The sequence below is a fragment of the Melopsittacus undulatus genome, chromosome 1 (assembly GCF_012275295.1).
Source record: "Melopsittacus undulatus isolate bMelUnd1 chromosome 1, bMelUnd1.mat.Z, whole genome shotgun sequence".
NCBI lineage: Eukaryota > Metazoa > Chordata > Aves > Psittaciformes > Psittaculidae > Melopsittacus > Melopsittacus undulatus.
The window spans coordinates 62,827,169-62,847,534 of NC_047527.1; the positions used below are offsets into that span (position 1 = coordinate 62,827,169).

The window sequence follows — 20,366 nt, forward strand, 5'->3', positions numbered from 1 at the left end:
AAGAAAGTCATAGAATCATAGAATCATAGTCATGTTGGTTTCTTGCCATGCAGCTACTTGTAGCTGCCAGCCTTGGACATTACTGGCCTAGGTCCCTGGCTGGCATTTGCCTTCTTGCATCTCCCCTACCTTGAGGACCTTTCCCCACTTTAACTCGTACACTTTGATGCTTTAACTCCCTTATCATTAATTGTAATGCATTAATTTGCCCTTCATTTATATATATGTATTGCCACTGATTTCAGTTATTGAAGTCAGTATGAACAGAGAATTTTTACCCAAGGTCATATTTAATGCCTCAGTCATTTAAACCTCTTATTTCAGTATTCATCTTCCTTTGAACATTAGTATCATGCCTACAAAATGTCTCATCTTGTGAAAGACATCCTGTTTGAAGTATATATACTCCACTTTCAAGAGCAGTTACTCAGCAGCTTTTCATTGTACTGTCATCCCCTCCTTATCATTCAAATGATAACACCCTATAGCTCCAAGAGGTTATTTTATGTCATGTTAAAGCCAATTTACAGCTTGTACTTGGTAATAGAAATATGCTCAGTGTAACAGTTTAAGTCAGGATGAAATATAAACAGTTTTAATTTTCTGATACTGTCCTGCCACCTTGGTAGCACAATGTGATGAGGCACTTCTGTCTGATTACTTTGTTTAGATTTTGAAACTCTCTTACAATGCCCTTATAATATTTTGAAAAGCTGTTTTTTTGAATATTGTTCTTCTGCAGGATTTTTGTGAAGTAGGAAAGAAACAAAGAGGCTTTTATTGTGCCGTAGGAAGCATGATGTCTTGGACGATCTCTTTGCTGCACTTACAATCTGTTTTCTTATAGTTGTGTTATGCTGATTAGATGAAAAATATCCTAAGAGGGACCTGGTGTCAGTCACGCATGCTTGGTGCCGTCTGCCAAAGGCAGACAATGCTTTGGTAACACTTCCTGAAAACATCTGGGAATAATGGGACTTACATATTCTATGGAAGCTGAGATTGTATCAGTATGTCTGCCTAAACCTGTTCCTGGGTTATGAAATGTCAGTGCTCAAACAGATGTCCACGAGTGTTATTATTTCCACTATGAATTTAGGTTCTCATCTAATCAGGTTGGTGCGTGCATGCCAGTTTGAGAAGGTGCAGTTTGAAATTGTTATAGGAATGAAATCTAAACAAAATTGTCTTTGTTAGAATTAAAATCTCATTTTATATTTAAACTTTGAAACAGAGATTCTTGAATATTCAGTCCTATGTTTCATATGACGTTAGATGTCTTTGATTGCCATATAGTTGTTGAATAGATATGTTTATATTTTAGTTGTTATTGGTTGCATTTGGAATATGATTATGTAACTGTAATTCCTTCCAGACTCATGAACTTCATTTGGTGTGTCATCTATCTGAAACAAAATGTAACTGAACTTTGCCTGCTCTGACCAGGTGAACAGATAATTGATTCAAAGAGATTATTTGAAGCTATAAATAAGATGATACTCTAAATTGAAATAGAGAAATCTGCTTAAGAGAAGTTGAGTTTATGGGTTCCATATATTTTTTCTCATACATTACATTTTTACACTTACTTTCTAGGTGTGAAAGCTGGCTTAAAACGAACATACTCAGCTGTTACTCAGGATCACCTAGAAGTGAGCAACATGCCACAGTGGAAACCATTGCTATATGCTGTAGCATTTCTTCACACAACTGTTCAGGTTTAAAAATACATTTCTTTACTTCTGTCATAAAGCCATGTGTCATTTATTAATGCACCATGTTATTAAATGAAAAACATGTTTAAATGGAAATCCTGTGTTGGTAAAATTAATGCAAATAAAATTAGAAAGAAAACAACACACCTCTATTGCTACAGCTGTATTAGAACTATGCTCATGTTGATCTTATACCTCTAACAGGGATGGTATTACAGAGGAAAAAACAGTCAACAATTAGTGTACTGTTTTGTTAAAGTTTGTGGACATGGCTGTGTGATCTGCCTTTCAACTAACTGTGTTTTTACTACTATTTTAAGTCATAAAGGCTCATTAAAGAAATTTACAGCTTGGGTTGGAAAACCATAGTCTTAAAACTGTTGCTTTCACCATGAGAAGGGCTAAGAGTGTGAATATAGTTCCTTCGTATGCTGAAACTTGTTGGAAGAAATGAAACTGAAAGATGATTTTGGGTCTTGCCTTTCAGGATTTCCATTAAAAATAGTGATTTATGGATTAGGCACAACTTTTGAACATTGTATTGATAGATTTTTCAATATACTTAGTTTATATTTGGTGCCTAGTTAATTTATCCCTGTGGCATCCATGCACTGATACACCGTGGTCCACTGGAAGCCTGTGTTATGCTTGTCTTTGGCACATCACTTCTTTCTTGGTGGAGATGAAGAATGTTTAAATACCAGATATTACCCTAACAACCACATGCTGCCAGCTGCATCTGTAAGTGGTTCAGAAGCTGTTTTTTCTACTCACATATGCACCATGCAGAGACATCAGTGGTATGAATATGACTATTCCATAGGAGGACCACAGACAATGGTCATCACTGAATGAATTTGGACATCCTTTTCTAAAACAGTAGCTTCATTTTTTGAATTAAAAAACTATAGTTCCATACTCACATATTGGCTGGACTTAAAATTTTTCTTTGTGAAAATGTTAATATTCCTATTGTTTGTTCGTATGTCTCCACTGATGATGACGAATGAAGAGATATTTAACTACTAGATAATTAATCAAACATTTGGCCTTGTGTATTTTAAGAGAAGAATCTTTTTTTTTTGAGGTTGGTAAAATACAGTCTCAGCTGGCCTACTGCATTTTTAGCATATTTCATTTATTATTCCTCACTTAATGTTTTCTTGACAATTACTATCAAGCAGCCTTTCACCTTTATCTGTTTTACAGGAAAGACGAAAGTTTGGTCCATTGGGCTGGAATATTCCTTATGAGTTTAATCAGGCAGACTTCGCAGCCAGCGTGCAATTTGTTCAGAATCATTTGGATGACATGGATATTAAGCATGGGGTGAACTGGAGCTGTGTTCGCTATATGCTTGGAGAAGTGCAGTATGGTGGCCGTGTAACTGATGACCTCGACAAAGCACTGCTGAATACATATGCAAGAGTGTGGTTTGGAGAGCATATGTTTACAGAAAATTTTTGTTTCTACAAAGGTTATGTTATTCCAAAAGGGAAAACGGTTGAAGACTATCTCCAGTACATAGAACAATTGCCAGTGACTGATACACCTGAGGTGAAATATTTCAATATATTAAAGGGGGTTTTGTTAGATAAAGATTTTGACCAGGTATATTTTCCAGTGTCATGAATTTATAGGTCAAGATTAGCAGGCAGACCAGTATGGTGGGTATCTAATGTAGATCTGCTGACTAGGAAGAAGTAGGTGAGGTCTTCTTTAAAGAATTCAAAGAAGTCTCACATTCACAGGCCCTGGTCCTCATGGAAGACTTTAAAGGCCCTAGTTTTCTGCTGGAAGGGTGATATGATACAGCAGGGTTCAAGCAATCTAGGAGATTTCTTCAGTACATTAATGACAACTTCCTGGCACAGGTAACTGAGAAGTCAACAAAAATTAGGCAGTTGGCTGGACCTGATACTTATAAGCAAGGAAGAACTGGCCAGGAATGTGAAATTACTGACTGCAGTGATCATTGGTGGAGTTCAGGATCCTATGAAGAAGGAGTAGCGTAAAATTAGGACCACAGCCCTGGATTTCAGGAAAGTGGACTTGAACCTCAGCAGAGGTTTCTTCCAGGTTTGACAGAATCCTATGGGATATGGCCCTCGAGAGAAGCGGGGTCAGGAGAACCGGTGTATATTCAGGGATTACCTCCTCCAGGTTTAAGGAAGATCCATCCCAACAAGTAGAAAATTAAAGGCAGTAAGAGGCCCAAATGGGAGAACAAGTAGCTCCCAGCTGAATTCAGATATAAAAAAGAAGGTACAAGATGTAGAAGCAGGGGCAAGTACCCCAGCAAGAGTACATAAAGAGCTACTGTCCAATCTTGCAGAGGTTTAGGAAAGCCAAGGCCAAAGTGGAGTTGAATTTGTTGAGGAATTAGAAGGGCAGTAAGAAAGGATTTTACAAGCATGTAAACTGTAAAAAGATGACTTAGGAAAATATGGGTCCATTGCTGCATGGGGCAGGAGAACTAGTTGAAAAGGCTTGATGCCTTCTTTGCCTTGATATTTACCATTAAAACCGGCCTCCAGGAATCAAGGCCCCCAAGATAAAGAGTCTAGAACAAGGAACTTACTCCTGGTGGAAGAGGACCAGGTTAGGGAGCATTTAAATAAACTGAACATATGCAAGTTCACAGTACTTGATGGGTGTTACCCATGAGTGCTGAGGGAGCTGGCTAATGCCATTGTCAGGCCACTCCTGGTTACCTTTAAATGGTCATGATGATTGTAAGAGGTTCCTGAAGAATGGAAATATCACTGCAGCCTTCAAGAAGGGAAGAAGGAAGATCTGGAGGTCTACAGGCTGGTCAGCCTCACCTCAGTCACTGGGGAGATGCTGGAGAAAGTCCTCTTGCAAAACATTTCCAAACAGATGAAGGACAAGCAGGTTATTGAAAGTAGCCAGCATGGATTTGTGAAGGAGAAATTATGCTTAACCAACCAGTCAGCTTTATGCAATGAGGTGAACAGCTTGGTGGGTGAGGGAGAGCTGTGGATTTTTTTTGCCTCGGCTTTAGTAAGTCCTCTGACACCAACTCCCATAACAACTTCATAGTCAAACTAACAAAGTATGGTTAGGTAAGTGTCATATGACACATATCTGTCATATGAAGAAAGGCTGAGAGAACCTGGACTCCTTAGCCTGGAGAAGAGGAGGCTCAGACAGGATCTTATAAATGTTTATGAATACCTGTTGGGAAGGTGTGAAGATGGAGCCAGTGTCTTTTCAGTAGTACCCAGTGAAAGGATAAGAGGCACTGGGCATAAATTAAACAACAGGAAATTCCACCTGGCATCAAGAAAACACTTTTTACAGTGAAGGTGGTCAAGCACTAGAAGAGGTTTCCCAGAGAGGGTGTGGAGTCTCAATCTTTGTAGGTATTAAAATTCCAACTTGACACTGTGCTGGACAGCCTGCTTGAATGGGTCATTTGGATTAGACAGTCCTCAGAAGTCCCTTCCAAACTAAGCTATTTTGTGATTTTGCAAATATGTGTGGGATCGGTCAGACACGAACTGAGAAATAATGAAAATAAAAAATCCATATGGTTTCATTTTGCAAGTTATAGTTGGAAGATTATTCAATTTTGACAACAGGAAGAACTGAGTATTGCCAGGCATTGTGGGATACAGTGCAGGGCAACCCATGGCAATCAGTGTGTATACTGCAAGATTAACTGGAGGACTGCAACTTTCTGGTCCCTCTAGTACAGGCACACATGATGAAGTTAGTTAAAGTTGAAACAGAAGTGAATGCTCTGGATTTCTCTCTCATTGCTATTAAGCTGATAAATGCCTTTGGAAGTAAGTTCTATTAAAATTAAATAGACAGGACTGAAGAGAAAAAAAAGGGGGGGGTTCTGTTGCTAGTAATGTGCTGGCTGAGAGGGTAAGAAGATTCTAAGGTCATAAAATAAACTTGAAAAGATTTGCATCTTTGAAGGAAGTGAAAGCAGGCTATTTGTGCTGGCAACAATTACTTTCTTCTGTCCTTCCAAAATCTTTCAGAATTGCTCATGGAAACCTTTAACCTTTTAATCTCCCAGTTTTCTTTGTTCCACAAAGGACATTGTGCTGGTCAAAACAGTGTATCTTTGTTCCCTCACTTTTCCATTTTTGGTTATGGAAGATGGACTGAATAAGTCTGATTGCCTTATTCTTGCTCTTTTGATGAGATGTCAACCTCTGATCAGAATAATCACCGACTTCTGAAGGCAGCTATTGAACTCAGTATATTGGTTTAATGTGGCAAAGTTTTGGTAGCAGGGGCTACAGGAATGGCTTCTGTGAGAAGCTGCCAGAAGCTTTCCCTGTGCTCAATACAGCCAATGCCAGCTAGATCCAAGATGGACCCACCACTGGCTTATGCTGAACCCATCAGCAATGGTGGTAGTGACTGACTCTGGGGTATCATAGGTAAAAGGAAAGAAACTCACCTGTGCAGCAGCAATTGCAGCCACAGAGAGGAGTGAGAACATGTGAGAGAAACAGCCCTGCAGGCACAGAGGTCAGTGCAGAAGAAGGGCAGAAGGTGCTCCAGGCGCTGGAGCAGAGATTCTCATGCAGCCTGTGGTGCACCTGCATCCAGCCAGGATCAACCAACAATCAACACTCAGCAATCCCTTAAAAAATTACTTTGGTTTCAGAGTGGTATGGAGCTTTAGCAAGTGGTTTTGAAGATTTTTCAGGCTAGAAAAATAAAAACCTGAAAGGCAGAATCTGACATCCTCTTTTTAATGAAAATTCCCAGGGATTTTGAATAAAAAAGAATGTGAGATTTGATTCTTGATTAATATACAGAACATCCAGGACACTGGTGCACTCACTGCTTTACTATTCTGGGTTCTTTGTTCTTATTCCTTCATGCATAGCTTGCATAAAAACAGAACCAGACTTCTATGTAACATCCCTGTCTTTGGTAATGTTATCGCAGTTTTGAAGTTAGCCCTTGGACGAGCACTGCAATTCACATTCACAATAGCAGGCATTTTTCATGTTTCTAATTTGGGCTGTAGCATTGTCATGAAATCTGCTAGAGCAAAACCAAATCAACCCTTATTGTGCAAGAGCAAAAGGAGAAAAGAGTGTATCTTCAAATGTGTATTTCATTCCATATAGAATATAAGAGTCTAATAAAGTCACCTTTTACAGCTCTAAATATTTGGGTTCAGTACATCACTATGCATGAAACATGTTAAATCTTCCTTGAAATCTGATTCTGTGCTAGTTGTAGCAACACCTCTTATATGCTGTATTAGGCCTGTACTGTGTTCTCTGTGCTGTTGTGTAAGGATCAGGTCCACAACTACTGTAAATCAGTGCAGCTTTGCTGGCTTTGACACAGGTACAGCTGCTTATATCCCTTGTCTCTGAGTTTCTAGATTTGCAAGCATAGCAGTATTACATATGTCCCTTTTTATTCTGTTCTCGGAGTATGTAAATATTGGTCATTACAAGTGTCTTCTTGTAATATACCAATTCTACTGTAAAATAGAACTGTGAAACAGCAGATTGCTTGACTTTGGTACTCAGTTTGAGGGCAAGCCTTCCTCATTGTCAGATCAGTGGTTTAAAGTGTATAAGAGACAGTTGATAGCTATAATTAAGTGAGGGCTTGTGAAATTAGTCAAAGTACAATTCCTCCTGGAGAAGAGTTGCAGTTGTCAACCTGACAATTATAGACTTACTGATATTTCAGTGGGACTTTCTGAGAAAGCTACTATTACTCAGACAAAGGGCAGCTTTGCAGTAATCCTGTGTTAGCTGTATCTTAAATGAATCAATTCAATTTCAGAAGAAAGGGAAGTAAGAAAAAATAAGGGAGACTTCAACCAAAAATAGTTAAACAATAAAATAGCTGAAATACATCACCAGTCATAAAATCTTTAGGTACTTTGAATATGGGCAGTGTTTTATATTCTTTTATATTGTGCTGCATGCCTTATAAGACTAAGAGACTGCGTAAAACAAAATGTGTTAGAAGTGGTAACTGCTGTGATTATGAGGGGCATCTACGTGGTAGTAGTAGATGATACAACAACAATAGATCTGTAGGGGCAAAGAGCTAGTGGTGAGGGCTCAGTGTCCACACACAGCATGTTTCCAACAAGCTCTAGTCTGAACCAGTAGAAAGGAATCAGTTTGTTACCCCCTGATAGAACTCCACAGCATGATCCAAAGCCTGCTATGTGAAGATAATCAGAAGATCAGTTAAAAACTCCCACTCATGTGAGTGAAAATGCTATTGTATATGCAGCCTATCTTCACATTTTGGGGTAATTAGGGTTTGGTTCTTAGCCAGTTTAATGGATTTACTTCCACTGACCTATTCATATTTGTTGTTTTGTAAAGCTGAGGATTTTCTTCTTTGTTTATCCATTTTTGTGCTTTTTTTTCATGGATATAATTTTATGAGGAAAATAGCAAATTTTTTCCTTTCTTTTTTCCCCTTTTACTTTAAGGTATTTGGACTTCACCCTAACGCAGATATAACTTACCAGACTAACCTGGCTAATGAGACATTAAGTACAATAGTGAGCATCCAGCCCAAAGACAGCAGCACTGGCGGAGGGGAAACCCGAGAAGCAGTGGTACAGCGTCTTGCTGATGAAATGCTAGAGAAGTTACCTCCAGATTATAACCCTCATGAGGTATATGCTGGTTTCTAGATGCAGATGTTTTATGTATGTATGTACATGTTTTATGAGTTTTATTGTACTTAAATTTAACTGACAAATGTTTCAAAAAGCTCTTAAAGTTATGCATAGTGCATAAGTCTATTTTGGTTTATTATCTAAAATATTCCTACAACTGAGACATATATTTCAAGTGCCCTAGTCCACTTAATTAGTCACCTTAACTCAGAAGAGCCATTAGAGACTTACTTCAGAAAGTTCTTGCCCTCCTTTGTAGTTTAGAGAATGACACTGGTGCTTCTTTCTGAAGGATCAGTGATCTTATAGTGGTTACAGCTTTCAATTTACCTACTCTTATTATGATACCACCATTATGAATAATGGATTCTATCACTGACCTTTTCATGCCCCAGGTTTTTTGGAGTTTGAGCCATAATGGATATATTTGTCAATGTTTTCTTGTATTTTTTTCTTTTTCATTAACAGTCCCCTTAAATAGAAAAATCCAGCATAAAGCACTCTTGCATCAGTTTATAAGTAGGTTGTGGTGTCTTGCTATGTATTTCATGAACAGTAACTGTTGAAAACCCATATTTTCCATGATTTTATTACTTACAATTCTTTTTTTTGTACTGACAATACTTTTTTTTTCCTGGTTATAGTCCAAGCTTGTAAAGTATACATTATGCAGTATTGCAGCTTGTTATGTTATACTTTATTTTCTCCTCTGGCCAACTTAGAAAGTCTACTTACATTATAACCAATAGTCTTAGGGCCCTGGCTATATGTCCTGTCTTCTCTTCTACTGTGCATCTCAGATTTAATATGTCTTATATAAATAGCCTCTTTTGTACTGTCTTAATTCAACACAGAACTTCTCTTTTCATTCCTCTTTGGCAAGCTACTTAAAATTTGCAGCTTTTTTTTGTGAGGTTTACTCACAGCTTTTTCCATATCACTTTTTATCCATCCATCCATCCCTGCTTGTGTCTCTCTTTTTCGCTTCTTTATTGAGTGATTCTCAGCAATAGTATATAAATCATTTACTTGTAGAACTTCATTTGGAATGGAGTCAGTTTTCTAATTTTCACATCATTATTTAATAGTAAATAAATATTAGAAATAGCAAATGAAATAAAATATAGTAAATACAATGATGCTTAATTGCTAAGTATTAAGCTAATTTTTTTCAATATATTTGCTAAACCCACCAAAGGAGTATGCATCTTCATTCCCTTGTTATATTGCTAATTTTTTTTCTTTCTGATGTACTTATTATACTTAGAAGATAGCAAAACTATTGGACTTTATATTGTAACCAAAAGATATTCTTGCCTTCAGGTTTTAGCCCTGGGAAATTTGTGCAGCCTTGTAAAATGCACACACACTTGTTCAAGCCAAATTTCACTTCTAAAAGGTTTGAATAAATAGTGTTTTTCTCTGGCATTCTTGTGTCTAAGCTTGGTTTCAGGCAGTCTCATTCCTTCTTGGTTTATTCACTCAGGATGTCAATACAACACACATAGTAGGCTTCCCCTTCTCAGTCACTTCCTTGAGTGTCTTAGTTTTGGAGACAACTGGTTATGGAGCCAGGAGCTGTAGTAAAGGACAAAGAGACTGGACGTTTATTTTGGAAGTTCCACCCTGCACTCATAACTTTCCTCCATTTTGCTAATCTATTTGTGTACAGTACATACTTTTCTATGTGACTTTATTAGAAAATCACCACCAATTGTTTTCATTGCTGTTTCACTCTCATCCAGTAGTATGACAAGCTATTATCTTTTCTAATGATCTGCCAATCATACATGCTGGTTTTAATTTTCTTATAAGCAATTGTCTTTATAATGATGCTCACAATTAGTTCTTTGTTTCTGTGTCACCTTTCTGACCTTCAAGGAAATTTCTTTTGCTTCAACTTGCTTGACAGTTGTTCTCTCATGATTCAAGTAAGGAGATTTGTGTTTGTACAGGACAAACCAATATTAGGTATCAAAACTTTGCATCAGCTTCCCCCCTACCCCCAGCTTGTTCTTACAGGCACAGTCAGAGGATGTCCTGTTGGACCTGCTTTCTCCCTTTGTATCACTTGTAACTGTATTTTGAGCCCAGGATGTAGGTTTGATTCATTCTCTTACTGATAGTGTAGATACCATATCTTTCTGGTTACTTCTAGTTTTCTCAGATTCTGAACATCTTGATCTGTGAACTGCAGTTCTCTTTGTTTAATCACATCACTCTACTTACATGTTGTTTCTTCAGTCCCCATTACTGATAGATGACATGGTATTTTTCCACTAAACCATCCAAAAATTATGCTTTGTTTCCATGTCATGGTAGTCTTCCTTTGCTCTGAATATCTACAGAACATCCTCTGGTAATTTTCCAACAGTTCTTTATTGGTAATAATGTGTTACCTCGGTACATCATTTTGGCTGCACTTTGACTTCAGATTGTAACTCTGCAGTGTTTGGCATTATTTCCTGATTCTTCAGTATTTCTCTTGTCATCTTGCCTAATGCATTTACCTTTTCTCTCATTCTCTGGATCTTAGTACTCATTTGGGTCTTTCCCAGTGCTTTCGTTGTTGAAGGGGAATTTCTCTTTTCTGCTACTAGTGGCTAATTCCAACCCTTTGTGGCAGGGCCAGTTGTTTATGGGCCAGGAGTGTGGCTACCTCTGCACAATATGCAAAAAATCTCTATCAATCAAATGTGTTTCTCATCTGAACTGGAGATCTGATATTCTGGTACCTCTTAGAAGGGGAAGAAATGGCAAGAGTAAGCTGAAAAGAAAGCTACACTTTTAGATACATGTTTGCATAAACTGGCAAATACAGAAAATCTAAAATTCCCAAAGGGGAAAAAATACTATTATGTTCCTAAGATATAACCAAGAATTTCATTAGTCAGAGCAGAAAAGAAGGGAGAGTTTAGATGGTCCCTGAGGGAAGAAACACCAGAATTTAGCAGAAGGTGCAATATAATAAGCAAATGAAATTAAGTTTGCAAGTATAAGGAGTGAAATGGATTATGTAATTACTTCCTGTGATGTCTGAAAAAAAGGGAATGAGTTCTGTGTTTTGTCAATTTAAGTCAACATTTGGTCATTCACTGTATTATTGACTATATTCAGCACATTATTACCTACTAGATCAGTTTGACAATCCTGAAACAAATAAAACTAATACACTAAATAGTAAGAGACTGAAGGAATGTGTCAAAAAGAGTTCCTGTGCATGCCTCATTGGATAAGTGCAGTATAAAGAAAAAAATTCATTAGTCCTAGCAGTGCAGCTTGGGTATGCTTTTAGAAGAATACTGTTCTCCAGTAAGGCAATGACATGGTAGTCTTTGGAAATCCAGCTACAACGGTGCTATTAGTGAAGAAAAGGAAAAAAAAAATATAAATTAGGAAGCAAATGAGGGTAATTAGAAGCAACTACTATTGGGAAAGTGTCAGGTACCTTTGCTATCTATGACCAGTTCTTGTAGATTCCTTTAGAAAGCATGGAGTGAATTTGCTCAGAGTTAAAACCTCAGCAGGCTAGGTTAGGGACAGTTAGTACTGAAAACAAGTATTTGCTGACATTCAGAGCTCCAGATTGTACTTTATTTTGATGCAATGTAAAGCCAGAGAAAATTCAGGCTGTCACAATCTTCATTTCTCAATTACTAGCCTTTGGCAATAACTTTAGTACAAACAATTTTCAAAACAGGGCAACCATTTTACCCCATTATAGAATGATGGAATAGTTAGGGTTGGAAAGGACCTTAAGATCATCTGGCTCCAACCCCCCTGCCATGGCAGGGACACCTCACACTAAACCATGCCATGCAAGGCTTCATCCAACCTGGCCTTGAACACTGCCAGGGATGGAGCATTCACAGCCTCCTTGGGCAACCCATTCCAGTGCCTCACCACCCTTACAGTAAAGAATTTCTTCCTTATATCAGACCTAAACCTCCCTTGTTTAAGTTTTAACCCATTATTCCTTGTCCTGTCACTACAGTCCCTAATGAAGAGTCCCTCACCAGCATCGCTATAGACCCTCTTCAGATACTGGAAGGCTGCTATGGGGTCTCCACACAGCCTTCTCTTCTCCAGGCTCTTGTTTCTTTTGCTATGTTCTTGTAATGCTGCCTCTCACCAGTCAAATAATTGACTCAGTGTCTACCCAAAAGACTATAAACAAAGCAAGTAACCTTTGCATGCTTTATCAGTCTGCAGTTTGACACAGGTGATGGAAAAGCTAAATAAACCTTCCTCCTGACCTAAAACTGTCTTCATTTTTCTCATTCCAAAGGCAGACACAGAGAAAGAATTCTTCTTTCATGACCCTTTTTGCTTTTGGGTCTTGCCTCACAGGTAACGAGGAGATTAGTGGTAAAATGATTAGGTCCAGTCAGTCCATGTGAGTGAAGACAGATGCAAGAATAAATGTCAGCTTAATAAATGTCACAGACAGAGGTTTATAATGAAAATGATCCTTGTAGCTTGAAAAACATCTAATTCTATCACTGGGCACCACTGAAAAGTGGGCTTTATGGAATTAGTATATTGATCACAAAAAGGCTATTTTGATTAGTGAGTTTTGTCTTTTGAGGATTTTTTTTTGTCACCCAGTATCCATCTCTTTATATCATAATAAGTACAACACTGGAAGTAAGTAATCTGATTGCCTGATAAGACTTCTAACACAAAAACAGTCAATCATGCCTCAGAGCTGATATTTAATGCTAATCTTTAACAGAAGGATTTCGAAGAAAGGCAGTATCTTACAGCTAGAGAATCTCACTGCAGATCAGGATTGATTTGTATACAATAGGGTAGGAAGTATGTCAGGGTTTTTTTTTTCAGTTTTCATATCTGTTAATACTTGGTCCTCCAGGCTGAGTGCTGTGAACATATCTAGGATAAATTAGCAGATTTCTGCATTACTAGTTCACTGCATTATTCAAAAATTACGGGTATTTTTCTAGGTACATAGAAACAAATCAGAAGAATGCTTTAATTCTGCGAATTCACTAGAGAAGCTACTTGTACGATTATCAGTACAGTAATACCTTAGAATATTGATTTTATCTGTTCTTTGTAGATTCATAAGTATCAGTATTTTAGGAACTATCCTCTTTAACAGTATCTTCTGTACAATTTTTCCTTGAATGGTGGCAATTCTTCATGTAAATAATCCCCAAATTGAACTTTGTAGACTAGAAAAAAAAGTGTATTTCCTTTTGAAAGGATAAAATGCATGGCCTATATTCTGTATCATTTCTTTCTTACTAATGGCATACCCTAGATTTCTAAGTATTCTGAAAACAAATAAATCAAACTCTTTTTTTTTGCCTTTTTTGACAAGAGAGAGAATTAGCAATTCTTGTAAAATTTTCAGAAAGCAGAAACTTCCCCTGGATTTTGAATTGGAAAACTCAGAGTACATCATTGTGTAAATTATCCAAACAGAGTTTATTGTCTCAGCTCTAGTCTCATGATAGCTGGTTATAGTGGTTTTTCTCACTTTTACAGGAAGAAACACATTAACCCAGTCTGTAAAATGAACTGTCACACTGCAAAGCATTACCATAATTAGCTGGCACCTATTTCTTGGACATTCTGTCTGACAAACTCATGGGTCCTTGTGATTAAAATATGATGAATAACCTTGCTGATAGATGTCTCCCAAGGAGAACAGCATATAAAGCTGAAAAAGAGTATTTTATTTGGCTTAGAGTCGAAACTTTAGAATTAGAAATTGTCAACGCATTTACTTATTTGTACTGTTAATGATAACTGCTGAACTACTATATTATATTCATCCTGCAGAAACTTGTTCAATGTAATAATAAGATATTTAGTAATGTTTACTATGTGCATATAAGGTGTAGTATATAATGTATATAATGAGATGTATATCTGGAAAAATACAAAGCAAAATCCAGTGGACTTCTGGACTTGATGAAATAACACTCATTATAACAAATCTTGCGGCTGCTCCTTGGCTGCAGTAGAACTCCAGTGATAAATTGCTCTTTGAAAGGATAGATTGTCTAACTCTTTCTTCATCTTTTGTTAGTAAGAGCAAATACGCTGTTGAATTACTTTAGCAAACTGATCCCATGGACAGCTCTTTCATGATTAACCAATGTTCATGTATGTATCTGGATTTAGGATCCTATTTTACTGTTTCAGATCTCTTTTTGGTTTCAGAGTCCCCCAGAATTTCATCTGCAGAGGAAAGGAGTGACTATGGCATATAGCAAAGATCAGGGTTCAGGATTCTTCAGTGTGAAAGATCATACACGTGGCTAGGTGGAAGAGAATAAAGAGAGGTGGCCATTGGTTTTCCGAAAGCCAAGTCATAGGGAGATTGAAAGTCTTAAAAGTCAAGAATTCTAGTACTGTATGAGGTATAGGCACCATGATTTTGGCAGGTGCCACTAGTTCCTCCCTCGTGCACCATTGTGTACAGTGATCTTTGGTATACATGGAGCATACAGTGTATGTCTGAAACATATTACACATGCATCATGTGCTAAAATGAGATAGGGAATGCTTTGCTATCATTGCTGTGACATGTTCCTGAGTAACACAGACAACTGATTCTATTTTGAAAACATTATCTGTTGAATATGAGTGAAACTGTTACCCTTAAAACTTAATGACAAAAGCTTCTACCTACAAAATGGTGCACAGAACAGTTAACAGAATCCTGTGGCATCTTATCCTGCTGATCTTGCCTCTCTAGTAATGGGTCCATAACCACTTTGTCTTATGAGTGATTCATGCTATTTAAAGAAGCAGCTTTTATATATCATTGTGCTTGTTAAGTTGAACTCCATTTGTACCTCTATTTTAACTCAGCAGGGCAAGCAGAGATGAGAAAGTTCACCTAGCATGATTTGAAAATCTAAAGAAGTTACCATCAAACAGTTTTGTGCAGCATGGATGGGGGTGGGGGGGATGATAAGAGGGGATTAAGATCCAAGACCCTGCTGCCTAACAAGGACAGAGGGAACTGCTGTGTCCCTTCAAAAAGAGGGAACTTTTCCTCAGAAGGATGGAAGAGCTCCTTTTGGTAAGCTAATGAGTCACAGTGTGCTAAATCTTCCAGTTGGCACAGGACATAAATGGCCATCTGTTACATAAAAGTTTCTTAGGAACTACACATTACAATAGAAAAAAACATCCTTTTACTTTCAAAAATTATTGCATAGGAAACAGATTAAATTTTATAATTATCGCACTATTCTTGTTTAGGTGAAAGCCCAACTTGAAAAGATGGGAGCTATTCAGCCCATAAACATATTTCTCCGTCAAGAAATTGACCGAATGCAACATGTTTTATCAAGAGTTCGAACTACACTGACTGATCTCAAATTGGCTATCGATGGTAAGTTACAATGTCAAAAATCATACTAATTAAGTTGCAATATTTATTAATAATGCTTGCTTATACTATATAAATAAACATTTCCCCTCCTTTCCTTCATTTCTACCTTTCTCTTTTGTTCTTTCCCTTTCCCAGCTTTTCTGTTCTTCACTGTCTTTACCATATGATCGCTAATTCTAGCCCTTGAAGTCCCCCCTCTGCACCTCTGAGGGACACTCCACCTGGATTTATTCTGTCTGCATGTGCTCCCTGTCCTACAGCATTACTACACTTTTGTGATTCTCTCTAGGTTCTCTACAGAGCTCAGAGGAGATGAATTGCATGATTAAGTCCACAAGTCATATGCCAGAGTAATTTATGAAATTAAGTTGAGACATAATTATATAGAAAGAGGTAGAAGTGTTGCTGATAAGTAATTGAGGGAACTCAGGAGGTCAGGTGGTAAAGATTCTAATTTAAGGTGAGATTTGCAATGTTTTTGAAACTGGTTATACCAAATAGGATGTCTGTAAATAGGAGATGAAGTGAGTAGGAGTGCCAGTCAAGAGAGCGATAGGGCTCTTCTTTTAGCCGTCACTGAATGTAGGCAATAGCATTCTGTATCTCTCAGAGACATGAGTATCTGGTTGAAAGTGAGCAATGGTGAATGTAGTTAAATCAAGAGTATAGGCAACTAGAAGCAGATGGAACATTTGATCAGAAAAGGAGTGAGGAAAAAGAAGGGATAATGGTGTTACTGTTGGCTTTTTATTTTAATTTCCCATTTTGCTCATCTGAAAGAGCTGAAATTTCCAGTAAGGAAAGTATACTGTTGCTCAGCTAAGGTTCTTGAATTAACAGTAAATGAAAATGAAGCAGAAACAGTTCAGTTCCACTGATTTAAGATCTCACTCAAGTCTGCAGTACTGGTGTCACCTATTTCAGAGTAGACCAGTTGTGAATTTCTCCACTCAGAATTTCTCCCTGTGGGGACAGTTAGCTGTTTCAGATATTTTCTGCCTCTCTGCTGGAGAACAGCAATCTCTCTTACTGGTATTTTTCAGTCTTTTCACAATAAGTTTTTCATGAAGGAAGATTTTTTTTTTTTTAATTTGTAATTTTGTTACATAAGAATAAAAAGGTTTGGGTTTTTTCCTATCTTTTTTTGATACACCAGGACAACTATACATGCTTCACAAACATCATGCCTATAATCTGAATGTAGGAAAGAAGTTCATAAATGTGCCTGAGGCTAATCAGCTTCCATATCCTGTAATAACCTAAGCAAAGATCAAGCTGGAAGAAACAATTGTCCTCTGTTTTCAGTACTGAGCTGAAAGGTTCCTTATATATGTGCATAGAATCCCTTTTCAAGTAAATTAAAATAATGCTTTCCATCCAAGAAAGTATTAATCTTTCCTTGATTGTGACAGATGTATCTAAAGTCTCAAAATGTACAGTGTTCTGCAGAGGGGTGGATGAGTGACATAATTTATTTGCACTTAGCATTCAGTTCCACAGTGGACACAGTCCTCTACCAAGTGTTTAATCAAGTTAATGCTATAAATTTTGTGCAATCCTCTAAAATATTATATTTTTCTTAGGGGCAGGTGAGTTAAATATAGTGAAAACTTGCTCTGAAAACAAAACTGGATATATAGTTAACAATGACGATTAATGGCTTCTGACGGTTTCATTTTACATCAGGCACATGTGGTAGACCATTAATTAGGGGATGGGAAGAACATTTAGTCACTCTTGTCTCAGCAAAGGGGAAAACACCAAATGTTCTCATACTAGATTGTCTCCCAAAACTAGTCAACTGCAATCTCAGACCATCGAGGTCCTCCTTTTTCTTTACAATGAGGTAATCTGCCTTCTCAAAAAGGTTGTGTGAATTTTGGTATCTGCCTTCGTCATGCCCTTGGCCCTGGCTTCAGGAACCTGTTAAAGCTTGAGTATCCACTTATAAAAAATCTAATTTTTCAAACAAATTTTGTGTTTCAGGATATAGCAGATGTTTGTGTTGTATCATGTAACTTTGTGAAAGGAGGTCTGAATATTTGATTCTGCAGGTTGGATGTGAATAGATGGGCCTTGTCATTTTGCCATTGCTCACTGAATTGGATCTAAAGGAATATAAAGCCCTCCCCAGTGAGAGCCCATGTGCAGCTGAACATGAGGGATGTTGAGAGAAATAGCAGAGCCAGTTTTGTCCATCTATCCAGAGGGCAGATTAAGCAGTGTTCAGCTCCTGGGAGGGGTGAGGGTGCTCAGCATATGATCAACATGTTTGTTGACAGCCATGCCCCACAAGCCAGCATCTCTACCCATAAACTTTGCTGCCTGAAGGGATACTTTTTTTGGATCAAATTATAATAATTAGATTGTAGCTTCACTTTGTACTCTCAGTTATGTGCAACCATTTGTTCTGGTTTAATTACTTATTGATTGCCCAGAATTTATTTCACAGTTGGTATAATACAGAGCTTCGCATAAATCAGAAAACAGCAATGATTATTGTTTGCTCAAGTGACCTAAATAGAGCCTATGTTCCAAATAGAGAAAACTTAGAAAAAAGAAGCAGTAAGACATGGGACTTGAACCAAACCTCCAGATCCTAATGGGTTATGAGCATCACTTCTTGAGCCCCTGGCAGAAGGTGACCATATTCTACGTAGGGAAGTACATGAACTCCTGTGTGCTTGCATTGTCTTCCTCCTGTGGAATCATGGAGGCCTCTGGCACAGCATACTAGTACTGTTACTGTTTGTTGGAGAGTGGGAACTTCAAACCCCCTCTCCTACTAATGAAGATAGTGTCTTTAAATGCAGTAAAATCTAATGAGCCATTCAGCTATTCCTAGTCTCTTAGAGTTTGAATAGAGGGGAACTGAAGGTGTCCTGTCTGTGGGATTGGGGGTGTTCTCTTTATTTCACCATGCACTGAGTGGTAAACATTTCGATGCCACCCTGCCACCCTGATATGTCTTTTATTGGCAAAGAAAGAGAAAAGATAGATTCTGTGGGAGTTATCCCAAGTGCTCCTTGGGTGGCTTCCATGAACCTGAGCAGTGGAGCGGCTTGTAGTAGCACTAAAAGTGGATATCAAATCCTTTGTGATGAAAATAAGCACAGTTTTTCATTCGATTTTATTTCCTGATTTTTAACCTGCTTAGCAATCTGTCCAAGGGCTTTCTTAACTCATTTATTTATATCTAGATTCTTCTTTTGATCACAAGACTGCATCAACTTGGCTTTTGTTTCTGGTACCTTATACCTTTGTGTTTTCAAACTAATCCTTTAGAACTGCCTACTTCATGAACAAGTGAAGGCTCTACAAGAAACCTTGAATTTGTTAGCCTTTCATGTCGTGTATGTGCCACATGGTCACAGAACTCCCACTGCTGTTTGTGCAGTACTTGCAGTGGTAGGAGAGAGTTCTTTCCCTGTTAACATATATCCTGAGAATACAGCAGTCCCTCTAAAAGCTTTTGCATGTCTTGTAGTGTGTAAAGATTTGTTTCCACAGGCCCAGAGTTTCTGTTTCTTACATTTTTCTTAGTACTTGTGAGACAAGTACCTGCAGAAGCTATAAGACTAACGTAGAAGGCAAAATAAGCAGATCAATACAAATACCTACTTCAAAAGTCATGATGGCATTTGTCATGGCGAAATTCTACCAGGCTTAAACAAACTTCTCACTGCAATTGCAATATGACATCCCTCGCATTACAATGCTATCATATTTTCATGCGTGTAATGCGCACCGTACATAACTTAGATGCCAGGACTTGGGGGAAAAAAGAAATCACAGACTACTCTCAAACTACATTGAAATAGAGGGCAGTGGGCAATCAGAGCTTTTGGAGTAATAGGGTCAGGTATAAGGATATTACTAAGGAAAGATGGGACTTTGCTATTTGCTCTCTTTTTACCCACAGAGATGTATATCATATGTGTGTTCTTTAAATGATGCATAAATTATATGCATGAAAAGGCATTAAAATTAATACACTAGCACATTTCAGATATAGGTTTATGCCAGGTTGATAAGTGTGAGAAAATACAGGTAAGACTATTGAAAGAGAAGCTATTTGAGAATAAAAATGTATGTATTTTTCTATGTGTTTCTAATTTTTTTTAACTATGTTTAAGACTGAATAATAGCTGTTAATAACAAGGCCTTGAGGAATACTGGAGCATTTCACTGGTTTCTGTGCATTTCAGTCATTGATTTGCTACCTTATTAAAGCTCTTTTACTACCTGCTTTTATATCCTTTCAGTCCTCATGTTGCATTGCTAACCAGCATGTTGGCCTTGGGTGTTTCCTTATTATCATTCATATAAGAATATGTTGAAACACCCAGAACTTCACATGGATGTGAGGTAGCATATAGTTAGTTCTACACACATAATAGGAGTCACTTATAATTCCTGTGCCAGCTACACACTCATGTGTTAAAACACTGAAAGAATGAGGTAAAGATTCACTATTTTTTTTTTCAAGTCAAGATATCATGGTCTTGACAGTAGTGTTTACATCATGTTGCTGCAAAGAATTTCTGTTATTATAGCACCTTACAAGAGGGATATAAGTGCACTCCAAAAAAGGTAGCTGATAATTTATTCTATC

The 20,366-nt window shown here is 37.6% G+C and overlaps 1 protein-coding gene across 1 annotated transcript in view; it reads left to right on the forward strand.

The window, feature by feature from the left end:
• Positions 1 to 20,366, forward strand: part of LOC101875294 (dynein heavy chain 5, axonemal-like) — a 158,839-nt gene that overhangs the window by 125,486 nt on the left and 12,987 nt on the right. The window contains exons 70-73 of the mRNA XM_034061888.1: positions 1,597 to 1,718; positions 2,925 to 3,272; positions 8,185 to 8,373; positions 15,619 to 15,751. Of these exons, the coding sequence (XP_033917779.1) occupies positions 1,597 to 1,718; positions 2,925 to 3,272; positions 8,185 to 8,373; positions 15,619 to 15,751 (792 nt within the window). The remainder of the gene's footprint in view (positions 1 to 1,596; positions 1,719 to 2,924; positions 3,273 to 8,184; positions 8,374 to 15,618; positions 15,752 to 20,366) is intronic.